This window comes from Crocuta crocuta, unplaced genomic scaffold, assembly GCF_008692635.1.
Source record: "Crocuta crocuta isolate KB4526 unplaced genomic scaffold, BGI_CrCroc_1.0 scaffold15, whole genome shotgun sequence".
Lineage (NCBI taxonomy): Eukaryota > Metazoa > Chordata > Mammalia > Carnivora > Hyaenidae > Crocuta > Crocuta crocuta.
In genome coordinates this window covers 1,818,828-1,830,902 of record NW_027530508.1, presented here as the reverse complement: position 1 = coordinate 1,830,902, position 12,075 = coordinate 1,818,828, and the positions used below count along the sequence as shown (strand labels likewise).

Genomic DNA, 12,075 nt, shown 5'->3' with positions numbered 1-12,075 from the left:
CATGCACTGGGATCAGCATGGCGGGCCCGTTAGCCGGGAAGAAGATCGTGTTTGTCACGGGGAACGCCAAGAAGCTGGAGGAGGTGCCGGGAGGGCGCGGGAGGCCAGCCAGTAGGCGGCTGGGGGGTAGCGTGTGGCAGGGCCGGCTGGGGATAGGGCGGAGAAGCGGTCTCTGGGTGGAGGGGGCACGGAGAGGCGGCCCCGGGGGCTGAAACGGGCTGGGCCTCGCGGAGTGAACCTGCCGTGTATGTGCAGAGTGGGGCTGGCCGGTGGTTGGCCTTGACAGATCCGGGCTTGTGAGCTCGGGGTTGCGGGAGCCAGAGGAGTGCCAGGTGCATAGTACCTGTCCCAAAGGTACCCTGTTAAGCTGGACCCCAAACCGGGCCTCTTGACACCCCTCTGCAGCTGATTCAGGCCGCCCTGCCGACCCAGAAGTGCCAGGGGCCAGACGGAGCGTGGGGCAGGCATCCAAAGTGAGCCGTCCACGCCCACCACGGTCCAGAAATGTGGCCCTCAGCCTCTCCAAGCCTACTTCCTTCTCTGAAATGGGGATGATTGGAGAGATCTGTTTCACAAACCAGTGGGGAGGAGGAGTGAGAGAGGCAATGGATCCAGAGTTCCTCTGGGAATTTGTGGCTAGCTGTGAGGATTCTGCGGGTGGATGGATAGCCTTTGGCAGTAAGTAATAGAGACGCACCAGGAGTTTATATAAACCACCAGGTGACTCTTCTTGGGAATACAGTGTTACAGTGTGATGTCCCACAAGACTGGAGTCTCTCAAGCACCTCTCTAGTCCTTGTAGCTCTCTGGATGCCCATCCCTTTCCAACTGGTGTTTTTCTGCTTCCCTCCCTCCTGCTGGAGGAGGCAGTGAGGGTTCTGCCATACATTAGCTCTGATTAGCTTTGCTTGGGTCAGGGGTTTGCCCCTGCTCAGTCAGCCGTGAGTCTTGGTGCAAAATCAGGGTGACATCCGCTAGATATGTGTGAGGTAGATGAGTGGGCTGCAGACATTAGGGGCCCCTTCGTTTGTCTGCAGCATAGAGAATGATAGCACCTCTGTGCCAGTACAGAGTGTCCTACTCAGCAACTAGAGCCCTGTGCTAATAAAAAATTTGAGATCCTGAGGCCAGGCAAGTCAGACAAAGTAGTGACACGCTGCACAGAGCCCCCTGCAGGATGGTGACAGCCCCATCACTGTCTTTGGTTGAGAATTTGGCCTTCCTACATTTTAAGAAGGAGCTAGAGTGGCCAGAGGAGGTTCGCTGGAGAACATGGACTTGAAGTTGGCTCAGAACAGGGTGTCTTAACTCTTCATCCCATAGTACTCCATTGGTCGGCTGATGAAGCCTATGGACGCTTTTCCAGGAAAATTGTTAAACACACAGAGTAAAATACGTAGGATTACAAAGGAAATTAATTCTATTGAAATACAGTTCTCAAGATATAAATATCTGTAGGGGCACCTGGGTGGCGCAGTTGGTTAAGTGTCCCAACTCTTGAGCTTGGCTCAGGTCATGATCTCACAGTTTGTGAGTTTGAGCCCTGCATCAGGCTCTGCACTGATGGCATGGAGCTTGCTTGGGATTCTGTCTCTCCCTCTTTCTGGCCCTCTTCAGCTTGTGTGCTCGTTCTCTCTCAAAATAAGTAAAGAAAATTTTAAAAAAAGGAAACAGTTCAAAATATAAATATTTGTGGTCTAGTATACTTTATTAATGCATTAAAGGATTCATTCTAGCAGTGTGTGTAGTTACCATAATTTTATTTTATTCATTTATTATTAATTTTTATCCATTTTTGAGAGAGAGTGACAGAGCACGAATGGGGGTGAGGCAGAGAGAGAGATACACACACACAGAATCCAAAGCAGGCTCCAGTCTCTGAACTGTCGACACAGAGTCCAACTCAGGGCTTGAACTCACTAAATGTGAGATCATGACCTGTGCTGAAGTTGGATGCTTAACTGATTGAGCCACCCAGGCGCCCCAGTTACCATAATTTTAAAAGAGTATTGTAAGTATTATTTTGAGATTCTGTTATAGCTGTAATGGAATATGACAACATGTGTGATTTTATTTTTATTTTTTATATTTTATTTTGAGAGAGAGAGAAGGAGAGAGGGAGCAAGAGAATCCTAAGCAGGCTTCACACTTAAAATGGAGCCTGATGCAGGGCTCAGTCCCACAACCCTGGGATCATGACCTGAACTGAAACGAAGAGCAGATGCTCAACTGACTGAGCCACCCAGGCACCCACATATGTGATTTGAATAGGTTTAAAGGTCACAGAAACTGCTGGTGCTGTTTTGGTTTTCTATATTCACAATTGAAAGCGATGCTACGTTTCAGCTAGGGGTTTATGAAAGTAAAGAGGTATTTTTTTCCTGTCTAGCTTTGCAGGCTTCTTGAATTCTGGGTAACCCCTGACAGAGAACTGGAATAGGAGGCTAGGTAGAGTTGCAGGAAGCAGGGAGAAGGGGAGACGGTATTGCGTGTGGCTGGTAACATGAACAGAGACCTGAAGTCGGAGGGGTGGGAGGCTCAGGAGATGGGGAGCTGACCTGCTGGAGTGGGGCCCTGAAGCCTGGAGCGAGGCTCATCGGCCTGATTTGGTCAGCCTGAGGAGCCTGGCAGGCGAGTTACCTGAAGAGAAAGGCGGGTGACAGCTTGTGTAGTACGGGGAAATTGTTAACAAATGGTGATCGATGTTCTTTCATTTTGAAACAGGTCGTTCAGATTCTGGGAGATAAGTTTCCGTGCACTTTGGTGGCACAGAAAATTGACCGTAGGTCTCTGTTTTGTTTTCTTTTTGAAAGATGGTTCGATTTCTCTGTCTCCCTATGACCTGACTCTCTCGTGTATCTGTTTCTCCAATAAGTGCCGGAGTACCAGGGGGAGCCTGACGAGATTTCCATACAGAAGTGTCAGGAGGCAGCTCGCCAGGTGCTTGTTCCTTCCGTGTCCCGTACTTGCTCCAGTGTCCCGGGGGCTCTTGGGGGCTGTGACTGCTGGGCTCAGGCAGAGAATTATAGGGTGGAAACAGCTGGTCAGAACTTCAGGGGCCTTCCCAGCCAGCTAGATTGGGACCGATGACTGTTCCTTTCTCAACATTGACTGCATAGCATCCCCAGACCAACACACGCGCGCGCACACTTCTCTCTCTGATTTTCAGATACATACATTCCAACTCCTACCTCCCCCCCCGCCCCCCATCTGTGTACCGCTGCACGCACACATCTCTGTGGAATTGAGAAAGAGCACTTTGTGAAGAGTCGGGCTGGCTGAGTGTGAATCTCCACTCTCCTGTTGCCGTGCTTGGAATAAGTTTTACAACTTGCCCAGTTTTTGGTGTTCCTATCTCTAAAATGAAGATGAGAGATTAGCTCAGGGCTGTTTCCTGTAGCTGTTTCCTGCTGCCGCAGATCCCAGCCAGCTGTGGGTCTGGCCCCAGCCAGGGTGGCCCTGGAATTCCGGTTAGGGACAGGGCCTACTCCTCGTCACAGGTCTCAGAGCTCCATTTCCTTATGCTTCAGGTGCAGGGGCCTGTACTGGTGGAGGACACCTGTCTGTGCTTCAACGCCCTTGGGGGCCTCCCTGGCCCCTACATGTGAGTGCTCCCCTTGCAGGGCCCTGGCCACAAAACCACCTGAACTTTGAAATGATTGGTTACCTGATATTGTGGGTCATTCACTGTCTTGGTGTCAACACCAGTATTTCACATGGTCCGGAGGAAGGATTAGGGATGGGGGGAGAGGCATGCCTTTTCTTTTGTAAAGTGTGAGAATGTGATTGTGTAAGTGGAGATGGGCAAGGGGAACCCACCCGCTGCAGAGCTACATTCGTGGCAGATCAATTTCAGGAAAAAGGAAATAAGGAAGTTGAGATCTGAAAATGGGTTTCCTTAAAACTACGCAGTGCCCTGGACACCCTCTTTGTGTATCCCTAGGATACAGATATCCCAACTTGAATACCCTTTGCTGGGGCTGGAGCACGTATGTGCAGAAGTGCTTTTGCTGGGTTTTGGATGTGTATATGTTGAACGTTTGGGTCGCCAATATGTTTGCCAAAGCAATAGCACCTGCATATATTTGCTCCACGTCCTCACCAGCACTGACTGTTAGGGCTCCGGTGCTTTGCGGCGTGGCGAATGTGAAGTGTTAACACATTTGGTTTCAATTTGCGTTTTCCTAATTGGCAATGAGGCGGAGGTCTTCGTGGGTTGTATCAATCCTTCTGTGCATTGCCTGTTTGCCTCCATTTTTTTCGTATTATTTCTCTTCAATTTGAGTTACGACACTTTCCCTCCTGTCATGTGGCTGTCCCCGGGCTCTGATCCCTGGGGAGTGTGGCCCAGAGAAGATGGTAGGAAGATCCATCTGCTCCTGTTGTCTGATTCACCTTTATTTCTCTTGCAGAAAGTGGTTTCTGGAGAAGTTAAAGCCTGAAGGTATTAATCTCCTTTGTCTCTTCTTTTATCTATCGGGAATTGAGAAGCTGGAAGTGGTCCAGTGGAGGAATTCCAACTAGTAATCAGGACTCTCAGGTTCTAGCCCCCACCATGGAGCCTGTGTTCTTCCCAGTTTCACTCTCTATAACTAGCGGAGAAGATGGGAGGTGGGCAGGGGTTGGTGCTGTGAGTTTTAGCAACAAAGGGGCTGTGGTTTATTCTGGCGGAGAGGGCTGACCCTTTTGACTGCTGGCCCATCCTTGCCTCAGCGAGGGCCTGGCCTGGGGGCTGGGGACTGGCTGCCTCTCCTGGGCCCCTGCAGTATGTGCCCTGTTGCAGTTGTGGGTCAAAATGTTCCCTCCTGGGGCACCTGGGTGGCTCAGTCGGTTAAGTGTCCGACTTCAGCTCAGGTCATGATCTCATGGTTTGTGGGTTCGAGCCCCGCATCGGGCTCTCTGCTGACAGCTAGCTCAGAGCCTGGAGCCTGCTTCAGATTCTGTGTCTACCTCTCTCTCTGACCCTCCCCTGCTCATGCTGTCTCTCTCTCTCTCTCTCTCTCAAAAATAAATTAAAAAAAAAAAGTTCCCTCCTTAGGCGCTTCTGAACACACTTTACTATGGGGCATTTCAAACGTACACAGTGGTAGAATAGAATAATGAGCTCCATGTGTCCAACACCCAATTTTCAGGGTTATAAGCACAAAACCTATGTGATGACATGTATAAGCTCCCCAGATTTGGTGGCTCCCCCATCCAGGCCTCAAGGATGGGGAGTAAGGCTGGGAGCTGAGCCACAGAGGCATCACTGCCCCTCCTGCCCCGTCTCCCCACAGGTCTCCACCAGCTCCTGGCTGGGTTCGAGGACAAGTCTGCCTATGCGCTCTGCACGTTCGCACTCAGCACCGGGGACCCCAGGGAGCCAGTGCGCCTGTTCAGGGGCCGGACCTCGGTGCGTACCGACGCTAGTTCCCCCATGTGCCGCCAGAGGGCGCTGCGGCTCGAGCTGATGGCCCAGGGTCTGATGCCTGAGGGTGGTGGGAAGGGCCCTCCTGGCCAGTTAGCTCCCAGAGCTTTGCCCAGACATGCCCCTGGGCATGACAGCCAGAAGTGCTGTCAGTCCCCAGATCTATTTGGCCCCTGAGGCTGGGGGATACACACAGTGGCTCCTGGCTGTTGAGGCCTGGTACACCCAGAGCTCTGCGCTGTGCGCCATTCTAGGAAGCAGATACGGAAACGGTGACAACTCCCAGGGCTGCACGGGACAGCCCCAGTTGCTTCCAGCTCCAGGCTTGTTATCCAGCTGCTGAGGCCAGAGCTTCCCTTGAGCATCTCACAGCCTTTCCAACCTGCCATGTTCCTGTGGAATCTTACTCCTCCCTCTCGCTCAGTCCTTCCCCAGCTGCGTTTTAACACACCCACACCTGCCTGGCACACCCTTGAGTTCGGCCACATCTCACAGGGACCAGACCGCCTGCTGGGCTGGCCTGCCCCCTGCCCCCTACCCCCTGTCCCCCCCCCCCAACAGCGCAGCTCTTCCATCCTTGCGTCAGGAGGGTGCCTGCGTCGGGAGGGTGCCTTCGGCACGTCACTCCTCTGCCCGTCCCTTCAGCTCACGATAAAATCCAGTCCTGTGTAGCCCACAGAGCCCTACCCCACAGGCTCCGTGGGGGTTGCCCGCGGGTAGCTCATCATGCCCTGCCTGATACATTGTTTTTTAATAGTGATTAAAAAAAAACATAAAAATTACCATCTTCACCATCTTTTTTTTAATTTTAGAGAGTGAGTGGGGAGAGAGGATATGTTCCCTGTGGCGTAACAGATCTCTAGAACTTTTTCGTCCTGCAAAATTGAAACTATACCCATTGAACAAAAACTCCCCCCTCCCCCTCCCCACCACACCCTGGCAACTGCTATTCCGCTTTTGTCTCTGAGACTTTGGCAACCTCAGACCCCTCCTATAAGTGGAATCCTGCATACAGTATTTGTCTTTCTGTGGCTGGCTTATTTCTTAGCATAATGTCCGTCAAGGATCATTTGTGTTGTAGTGTGTGACAGAATTCCTCCTTTTTATTGAGGCTGAATAATACCCATTGTATGTATATTCGCATTTGTTTTGTCCATTTATGCATCGATGGGCATTTCGATCTCCTCCACATTTGGCTGTCGTGAATATTGCTGCTATGAACAGGGGGTGCAGATACCTCTTGAGAAGATCTTGTGTTCAGTTCTTTTGGCTGTCTGCCCAGAGCCAGGATTGCTGGTTCATAATTGCCGGGAGAAATTAGTCGTAGTCGTCTGCTACTTTCACAGAAGTGTTCTCAAAAAAATCAGAAGCATGAGTGACCGCCCGCCCTGCTGATGGGGCTTGCTCCCTGGGGCCCCCATTCCCGCTCGTCTCCCCAGCTCCGGCTGCTTCATGCACTTTGTTGCTGGCCAGCCTCTGCTTTGCCTGAGGTGGCTTTGTTGTTGCTTGTTTTGTTCTCGAGCTTTCTAAACCCAGTCACGATGTCCTTTCAGCAGCGCCCGTGCCACACCCTTCCCCGTCTTGGGTCCCGACACCAGCTGTGTCCACCACCTGGAACGTTCTTGCCTGGCACTGTATGTGGCCACAGCGTCTCCTCACTGAGTTCCCCATCTAGGCCACTCCATGCCCAGCTCCCTGTCCGTTCCCTCAAAGGCACTTTGCATTTGGTAATTGTTAATTTGTTTACTGGTGGAAAGCCTGTTTTGCATAAGAGGCCCATTCTATGAGGGTAAGGCTAGGCCTGCTCTTACCCCAGTGCTGAGAACATTACCTGCCCCCACCAGTTGTGGTGTTTGTGAGGTTCAGAGTGGTCAGCAGTGGGCCTTGGTCACATAGCTCCCCACTAGCGGTAGCGGAATTTGCCTTTGGTCTGGACAATTTGGAGTTTTGTGGCTAATCCCCATCCTCAACCACTTCCCTTGTATTTTTTTTTTTAAGTTTATTTTGGAAGAGAGAAAAAGACCAAGAGGGCGAGTAGGGGAGGAGCAGAGAGAGGAGGAGAGGGAGGATCTGAAGCTATAAGCATATAGCCTGATGCGAGGCTCGAACTCCTGAACTGTGAAATCATGACCCCAGCCGAAACCTAGAGTTGGATGCTTAACTGACTGGGCCACCCAAGTGCTCCTTCCTTTGTATTTTTAAAATTATTATTGTTATTATTTTTAAGTTTATTTATTTCGAGAGAGAGCAAGAACACAAGCAGGGTAGGGGCAGAGAGAGAGAGGGAGAGAGAGAATCTCAAACAGGCTCCACGCTTTCAGTGCAGCTCCCAGTGCAGGGCTCGAACTCACAAACTCTGAGATTGTGATATGAGCCGAAATCAAGAGTTTGATGCTTAACTGACTGAGCCACCCAGGCGCCCCTTAAATTAATATTTTTTAAGTTTCATGACAACATGAAATCCCACACAAATTAAGTTGTTCTCTTTGTAACATTTTTCTGTTGGAATTTGCCTATTACAGCCAGTATTTACTAAAGTCAATTATGTATTGGACACTGTGCTAAGTGATTTCTGTTTTTTCATTTAATTATTAGAGCCTCCTTTGTATTTTGAGAAATGCAGCAATTTATTCACTTAGCATAATAAAAATGAGTAGCGGGGTGCCTGGGTGGCTCAGTTGGTCAAGCATCCAATTCCTGGTTTTGGCTCAGGTCATGATCTCATGATTGAGATTGAGCCCCACGTTAGGGGACAGTGCAGAGCCTACGTGGTGATTCTCTGTCTCCCCCTCTCTACCTCTCCCCTGCTCGTGCCCTCTCTCTCTCTCTCACTAAAAATAGACATTTGTTTAAAATGAGTAGCAGGCAGAGGACTTACCTGCTTAGTTTGGGGCCTCATAAGTTCCTATTAAGAGAAAATGTTTTCTATCAGTTTTTCCAAGTCAACTCTGCTTCATTGAGGTCACAGTTTGTGAAAGCTAGGGAGGATGGGTGGCCCCTGGGCTATCAGTGTATCGTTGGGCCGATCAAGTTTGTGGTTCTTCCGTGTGTATGAGAGAGAGAGGTAGAGAAAGGAGGGAGAGTTGCCCCACTACATTGTATTTGTGTATGCAGCAAACATTTGCAGGTACCATGGACCCCTTGAAGCCATATATTTTGAGTAAATGGGGCTTAACCACACTCACACTGGCTACTGGTAACCCTCTTTCTGGGGCATCTCCTCTGAGGCCGGTGACATACCTGTCCCTCCCTTTTGTTGGCAGGGCCGGATTGTGGTGCCCCGAGGCTGCCGGGACTTTGGCTGGGATCCCTGCTTTCAGCCTGATGGATACGAGCAGACGTAAGGAGCTCCGTTCTCTCCAGGGATGTGGGGTCGGGAGAGCCTCGGTCACGGTCGGGTCAGCGCCCCGCCTACGGGCAGGCGGGCAGGCACGGGCGGGGACAGGCTGGGGGCTGCTGGTCCAGCTGAAGGCAGCTCTGCTGGGGCGGGCTCCGGGAACCTGATGGGCCGGGCTCCAGCCGAGGGGCAGCCGGGCGGGGCTGGGAGTCCTGGGCTCTCGGGCTGGACGCGGGGCAGCTGCAGGGCTTCAGTGCTTCCCCCTCTCTGCCCTCCGCTCATTATGGGTACATCCGGCACTTGTGTGCGGTGATCTGACCTCCCTGTCTAGTGTGGAAAAGTGGGGACACCACATGAACCCCCCACAGTGCCAAGTGTTCTCAGTGTTTCACACAAGCCCGTCCCCTTTATTTACGCTGGACATGTTGGCCATTGTTGGAATCCAGTGTTCGAGCCTAGACTGGCGCTTAAGGAGCGTGGCCTAAAGCCTCACAATAGCCAGACAGGGCTGAGGACAACATGAAGCCCTTCCCCCCGCCCCCCGCTGTCCAACCAGGCAAGAGACAGAAATGCTCTGTATCCACTCTGTTCGGTCCCACACGTCAGGGTGACTGAGGAATGAAATTATTTTTATTCAACTGAGGGAGATTTCAATTCAGATGGTTCCTTGTGGTCAGTGGCCACATAGTGGACAGCGCGGATCTGAAGCACCCAAGTGGGGTGTGGGGTTCTCACCTCACTGGAGTCCTGACGTGGGGGAGTGGCCAGTGGCCGTCTGTCCCATGCCACCCCCGCAGTACATGAGAGGGGACTGTCGTATTTGCTCCGTCAGGCCCCACTGCTTCCTGTCAACAGATGACAAAGCTGATCAAACATGCAGCTTCTGCCCCAGTCCCTGGCTTCCCTTAATGGCTTTTGGACACTAGAGCCAGTCTGACATCCACACTCATTAATATGGGATTCCACCTACAGGGGAATTTGAAATCTCCCCAGTTTTTAAAAAATTAACCCTGGTGCAGGGGCTGGTGGCCCCACCACCCTTTCCTGGCAACTCCTTGAGCTGGGGCTCTGGGGCGGTGAGGGAGGCACACCCCCTGAGTCCGGGCTCCTCTGAGGCGCTCCTGGTGCCCTTTAGGTATGCAGAGATGCCCAAAGCCGAGAAGAACACCATCTCCCATCGCTTCCGGGCCCTGCTCGAGCTGCAGAAGTACTTTGACAGCCTGACTTCTCCGGTAGCTGGTGACGATCGCCCTGGCGGGGGATGTGGGGAAGGCTAGCCTGAAGCCTCCCCCGTCAGACAGCCACCCCTCCAGGTACTTCCTGCAGGGTTCCCACTCGCTGGGAGTGTTGAGGCTGCCTTAGCAGCCCCGTTTGGAGGAGCAGCTGGCTCTGCTTGCGGAAACTTCGGGCAAAGGACACCGTTCTCTTGCCTTCAGGGATTCAGTGGTCCATCCTCCAGCCCCCTGGCCTGGGATCCTGAAAGGACCTTGTATGTTAAACTGGCCACGTCAGGATGGAGGGTTCAGGAAGAACCACACAAATAGCCCTAGACATTTTAAAAAGTGCAGCAAATAAAAGTACTGGAAGGCACTTGTCTCCAAAATAAACGATATGTCCATTTTGAAACCTGCCCTGGGCAGTTGTCTGTTTCCCGAGTCCTTTTTGGCAGGAGCAGGAAACATCTTGGGGGGGGGGGCAGGGCGATGGTGAACAGGGGCGGCAGCTAAGGGCGCTGGAGTAGTGCATCTTTCCTTTCATTCTTGAGGTCTCCAGTCACCACAGGTCTTTTCTGGGTGGGATCCACGCCGCCCGCCCACCTATTGCGGGATGCCACCACCCAGCTGGCCTCCGTGGTGTTTGCTGGGTGGGGGGGCAGGCAGTGCGGGCTGGTGAGTGCTTTTGCTGTATTTCAGTACGACATGAGAGCGGCCAAAGTGTTCGTTTATGATTATAATGCCAAGTTCATATACATGGCGGAGAAGGGGGATGGAGTCTTGACCCCAGTTGGGCTGACATGACATGGTTCAGCCTCGGCCCCCAAGCTCCTCAGGAAGCCTGCCTCCACTGCCCCAGGTCCTCACTGTGACCTGGTGAAGCCATTTTCTGGGAGGGCCTTTCAGGGACCTGGGGTGGCTCCCTTTCCTTTCCTGCAGGTTTCTCTGATGAGGAGGTGCCCACCCCGAGGATATTCAGAGAAGCCTGTTGTGTGCAATGCGGGAGGTGAGGGTCACTCCCAGGCTTGTTTCTGTGCCCACAGGCGGCTCTGGAGGGTGTCCCTTCCAGTCGCTGTTCCTCAGTCCTGGCAGCATGGCCTGGGGCCCGAGTTTAACTCTTGTTTCCTCCCTGAAACTGCATCGTTGTGTGTGGGTGAGGACAGAGCAGGAGTCCTTTGCTCCCCACTTGCCTGTGAGGCTCAGCTGGGTTGTCTCCCCAGGAAGCACCAGCCTCTAGTTGTCTCCTTCGCGGTGAGGTCTGACTGGGGCTCAGACGTGGGGTGCCGGGGACCTGTCTGCTCCTGGCCTGGCGATTCTGGGTATGGCCCTACCTGCAGGGAACACCCAGGCCACTGCGGAGGGCGCCCCCAAAGGATCATAGGCCACATAGATGGGAGTGGGGACATGGAGCTTAGGGCAGAGCAGCCGTCTGTGCTCACCCACAAGACACTGTACCCCTTTGACCTTGAGCTCCCTGCGAACGGCGCCGTGAGCATGCTCAGACCCACACCACTGGCCCAGGAGCAGAGCTGCGCGGTTGGAAGATGAGGTCCTGATTGCGCCCCAGCCCGTGCGCCAGGGAGAGCACCTCTCCCGCTCTGCTGTCCGTCCGGCCAGGGTCAGGGCCACTGTTGCCAGTCATGAGTGGAAGATAGCAGCTCACTGTTGGGTTGCATCTCTCAGATGCCCAAGGGCATTCTCGCCGCCCGTTACTGTTTGGGGGCCCCCCACCGCAGGTTTGCCTTTTTTATCGGGCTTTGGGAGTCATGGTCTTTTTTCGTTTTGCAGGAATTCTTAGCATGTCTAGTTATTATTCATAGGTAGCAGACGTCTTCTCTCATCTGCTCCCTAGGTCTGTGGTGTCTTTGTGAAGCCAAAGTCCTGTAAGGTGTGTGTCAGGGTCTGTGGGCCAGGTGCCCTACCGTTGCCGGTGCCCCCAGAGGTGGCCAGGGGGCGCTCCTGAGTCTCAGATCTGTATTCCCCCTGCCGCTGCCATGGACCCTGACCAAGTACCAAGTGACCAAGCCAGAAACCTGGCACCTCCTCCCTTCCATCAAACCAATCCCCGCATCCTGCCATTCGGATTCTTCCACTTCAGTTCATCCCCAGTATCGGCC

At 52.8% G+C, this 12,075-nt stretch overlaps 1 protein-coding gene across 1 annotated transcript; it reads left to right on the top strand.

The window, feature by feature from the left end:
- Positions 1-10,374, top strand: ITPA (inosine triphosphatase). Its single transcript, XM_077766962.1, has 8 exons — positions 1-83; positions 2,725-2,782; positions 2,876-2,940; positions 3,531-3,604; positions 4,413-4,444; positions 5,277-5,392; positions 8,671-8,747; positions 9,880-10,374. Exons 1-8 carry the CDS (start codon positions 18-20, stop codon positions 10,019-10,021), a joined length of 630 nt encoding a protein of 209 aa, XP_077623088.1. The 5' UTR covers positions 1-17; the 3' UTR covers positions 10,022-10,374.
- Positions 10,375-12,075: the final 1,701 nt, after the last annotated feature.

Bases quoted from the DNA above. Each gene is read 5' to 3' on its own strand.
- ITPA (XM_077766962.1), top strand. From the start codon at position 18: ATGGCGGGCCCGTTAGCCGGGAAGAAGATCGTGTTTGTCACGGGGAAC. The intron at 2,783-2,875 runs GTAGGTCTCTGT...TTCTCCAATAAG, and splicing joins GGTGGCACAGAAAATTGACC to TGCCGGAGTACCAGGGGGAG. The intron at 4,445-5,276 runs GTATTAATCTCC...GTCTCCCCACAG, and splicing joins GGAGAAGTTAAAGCCTGAAG to GTCTCCACCAGCTCCTGGCT.